Genomic DNA, 4103 nt, shown 5'->3' with positions numbered 1-4103 from the left:
TGTCTTTACTCTTTAGTCTTTAGAGATAAGTGTATATCTTGTGAAGATGGTATATACAATAGACTATAAAATTTTAGAAGAACCATCATCATAAAAATTAGTTCATATATATTGAAAGAGTTTATAATTTTATTAAAAAACTTTTTTTAAGTATTGATGGCACGAGACTCATTACATAGCTTCTTCTTTAAGAGTTGGTATCTCAACGACTTTATCAATATTTTACTCGGTTTTTTATTGGTCAAAATTTTCTATAAATAATCCTTTTAGGTAATGAATTATAAAATTTTGAAAGAATCATCGTCATAAAAACTAACTCATATGATAAAAGAGATAAGACTTTATAAAAAAAATTTTAAATTATAGTCTCATAAAATTTATAACAGTATATTTATCCGCTCAACTTTCTTAAATAATTAAGTACTATTCTAAAAACCGTCGCAATTAAATAGCAGGACACTTAATTATATCAGTTTTTAAATTGACGTAACACTTTTTGCGGTATTAAAAACCCAAAATAGCGTTTTTTTTTTTTTTGTAGTGTTAGAGACTAGCGATTTATTCTATTGTAGGACGCCATGCATGCATTTGTGTCTTTTCACTTTGAGAGTCAAGTGCATTTCAATTATCAAAGTTGATTAAAGTTTCTTTAACTTAAGAGAAGAAAAACCAGCCATATAACTCACAACAGAAAAACAAGCTAAAATTTAAATAAAGTTCAATGTAATTTATAAATAAACACATTAATGACTATATGGTCCAACTACTACTGAACCCTTTATTCCTATTAGCATTGGGTTATTATTATCAAATTTATTACTCCACACACAATTATATTAAGCACCTACTATACTGCTTCTGATGATATCATCATTCTTCAATTCTCCTTGCATTGCTGCTGGTTTTGCTCCTCAACCCACTTTGAGAAAAATTCAAGGGTTGTGGAGTCAGTCCTGTAAAACTTCTGTGTGAATTCAAGAAAAGTTGGCCACGTGAAATCTGGATAGAGCCTTGGATTCTCCTCCGTGACAAGTTCTTTTGGAGGAATCACTACTTTCTTTCCGTTTGGATTCAGAAAAAAAGCAATCGATCTTCTCACAACTTTCTCGTTCACAACCACTCTGTGCAAGCAACTCTTGTAAACTCCGTTTGTCATAGCCTGACAAATCAAAATTCATTATCAATTATAATTAGTAAATGAATTTAAGTAATTTTCAGCCTTTTAGTATTATACATTACAAGGAAAATTACACTTATTTTTATTCTAAATTCATGCAACATTCAATATTTATGGATTTAATTTGTCTTATTATCATATTTCAAAAAATACAGAAAAAAATTTAGTGCAAGTTTTACTAACAGAAAAGGATGGAAATCATATATAATTCTGCTTCATTTTAAAAAAAAAATCAGTGTAATAAGTCCCTATTAGATGTTAATTCCTAAATGTTCAAATTGTAAGATAAATTCATCAAAGACTAAAGAACTAATAAACAAATATTAGAAATGAAAATGATTATAATAAAAACTAGAGACTAATTTAGAGTTTTAGTGTAATAATATAATGTGATCCATGATATCCATACCGTGAAAGTGTCACCAATGTTGACAACAAAAGCTCCTTGTTTTGGAGACACAGAGTACCATTGATCATCCGCAAACACTTGTAGACCACCCACTAAATCTTGATGAAGAATGGTTAAGGATGTAGGGTCACAATGGGGCCCAATTCCTAGGGCCAAATCAGGTCTCTGGCATGTAGGATAGTAATTCAGCCTCATCACAGATTCATTGTCTTCATAGAATTCTCTAAAATATTTGCGCCCAACACCTAAGCTCAGTCCAAGCAGCTCCATAAGTACTAGGCAAACATTACTCATGGCTTCACCGTACTCTTCCAAGGTAGTTCTAGCAAAAAACAAGAGAGGTTGTGATAATCAATCGCTAATTAATTAACAAACATTTTACACATTTGAAAAATAAAAAAAAAAGCAGATCTAAAAGTAAAATATAAAAATCACACATTCAAAGTTTCGAATATTTGATATTGGATTTTATTTTATAAGTTTGCCTCTATTAATTATTTTAAATTGAATTTTAGTATGTTATAACAAAATTAAATAATTAAAAAAATAATAACCTAAACCCGACCCCGCCCCGCCCTGCCCAAGAACCCGTCCCGTTAAAACCCGCCCCGGTGCGGGGCGGGTAATTACCCGCCCCGAGCGGGTAGGGGCGGGGTGGGTACCCGCGGGTTCGGGTAGTGTTGCCACCCCTACTCAAAACTTATAAATGACAAATTTTTGAAGAGAGTGAAATACGTATGTCTTACCCAAATCGCTTGTAATCATCCCCCAAAACCCTAGCAAAGTACTCCTCCACAGTCCTCCGATTAGGTTCAGCACAGTAATTTATTGAAAGAGTTTCCTTCCATGGAAGAGTGGAATGGAACCTTCCAAGGAAGCTACTAGCATACCCCCAAGGACTCGGAACCACTCTCTCAGCCCTCAGCTTCTCCTCCATGGGCAAGGTAAAGAACTCATCGATTAGCTTTTCGGTGGTGGCCACGAGCTCCGCGTCGACGCCGTGGTTAACAAGGATGAGGAATCCATGCTTCTTGCAGGCGTCGTTAACCTCGGCGCAAAGAGTTTCAACGGTTTTAGGATCCCCGGAGAGGAAAGACTTCAAATCGATCTGTGGAACTTGGAGTTCTGGAAGGTTCAGACGGTTTTCGCTACCAGGCCATACGAATTCGGTGGGTACATTTGAAAGCTTTCCCCAAGAAGCATCAAAGAGTGTCCTGGATTCTGTTGGGGGAAGAACAGAAGAAGCCATTGTTATTGTTATTGTGATTGTGAAGAATGAAGATATGTGGTTTCTTGTAGATTGGTTCCATATATATATATAGATGGAGGAGTTCTAATTAATAACTTGAAACAAGGAGCGATGAGGTCAGCAATGACATAGCCCTATATGAATGGACACAAGGTTAATTGCATTTTGCATAGCATATACACATATATATATGAACAAAAAACTTAAATGAACATATAGCTAGATATATTTTTCTTAAAACAGGAATGCTAGGATCAGCAACTTGTGTGATTTGTAGCCATCAAATAACCATTAATGATGGTTTTAATGATGTGAAATTGGTATGAAATTTCATCCAATGATTCACTTTTCTTTGCTGGTTACATGCTGGCCAGAATTTAACAAAGTTGCTGACCCCTAAACTTTTCTTTCCTAAAATATGATTTAATTTAATCTTCATAAAACATGGAATTAGTTTGATAAATTATCTAAAATGGATATTTTGTTGGGTTATTTAGTTAAAAGATGTAAATTTGTTTTTCGGCAATTCTATATCTTCAGTAAATATTATTATTTTATTTGAGTTTGTATTTAATTAGTAATAATTTATATACATATTTACAAAAAATCACACTATTTATGCATATATTTATTTAGAATAATGTTACGTGGTCAGTAAATATTATCATTTTTAGTCAATATGTAACTAATAATAATTTGTATCCATATTTATAAAGATTTTACACACATAAAATACATAATTTATATTTATATTTATCAAATTTTGTACATACGAATCAATATAAATTATATCCACATTTACCAAGTTTAGATACATAAATTAGTAAAGTTTATCCGTTTGGAAATAATAATTTAGTATTTGTGTTGACTAATTAATGACCAAAATTGTTAAAATTTGGTGGTCTTCAAGACTTTCTATATAATAAATCAGCTAATTATTATTTTTTATATTTGATATTATATATTTATTTTAAAAAATAATAAATATAAAATAAAATAACTTTAAACTAATTTAAATCAATTTTTCAAACACAAATGTAGTAATTAAAGAAATAAAGAATAATCTACAACAAAAGATAGAAAGTATTTATTGTTATAGATTTCAAAATATATATCCAGGTTCACGAATGGATTTTGTTTTTCTTTAATAGGTATGGTTCATGAATGATGAATCCAATAATATGGACTAGCATTAAAGAATGGATTTAGTAATTAAAGAATAATATATGTTTCTTGTTTTATATTTTCAGTAACAATAGAAAATGTTA

General features: G+C 31.1%; 1 protein-coding gene across 1 annotated transcript; it reads right to left on the bottom strand.

Moving 5' to 3' along the window:
* LOC107642296 (gibberellin 20 oxidase 4) lies at positions 663 to 2878 on the bottom strand. Its single transcript, XM_016345603.2, has 3 exons — positions 2333 to 2878; positions 1587 to 1908; positions 663 to 1159 (listed from the first exon to the last, which is right to left on the bottom strand). Exons 1-3 carry the CDS (start codon positions 2833 to 2835, stop codon positions 878 to 880), a joined length of 1107 nt encoding a protein of 368 aa, XP_016201089.2. The 5' UTR covers positions 2836 to 2878; the 3' UTR covers positions 663 to 877.

This window comes from Arachis ipaensis, chromosome B05 (assembly GCF_000816755.2).
Source record: "Arachis ipaensis cultivar K30076 chromosome B05, Araip1.1, whole genome shotgun sequence".
NCBI lineage: Eukaryota > Viridiplantae > Streptophyta > Magnoliopsida > Fabales > Fabaceae > Arachis > Arachis ipaensis.
This window is presented reverse-complemented; position numbering and strand designations above follow the sequence as displayed.

Excerpts from the sequence above, each read along its gene's own strand:
- LOC107642296 (XM_016345603.2), bottom strand. The coding sequence starts at position 2,835 with ATGGCTTCTTCTGTTCTTCCCCCAACAGAATCCAGGACACTCTTTGAT. Across the intron at positions 1,909-2,332 it reads GATGATTACAAGCGATTTGG|AACTACCTTGGAAGAGTACG; the intron begins GTAAGACATACG and ends GTTTTTTGCTAG. Across the intron at positions 1,160-1,586 it reads ACATTGGTGACACTTTCACG|GCTATGACAAACGGAGTTTA; the intron begins GTATGGATATCA and ends TTGATTTGTCAG.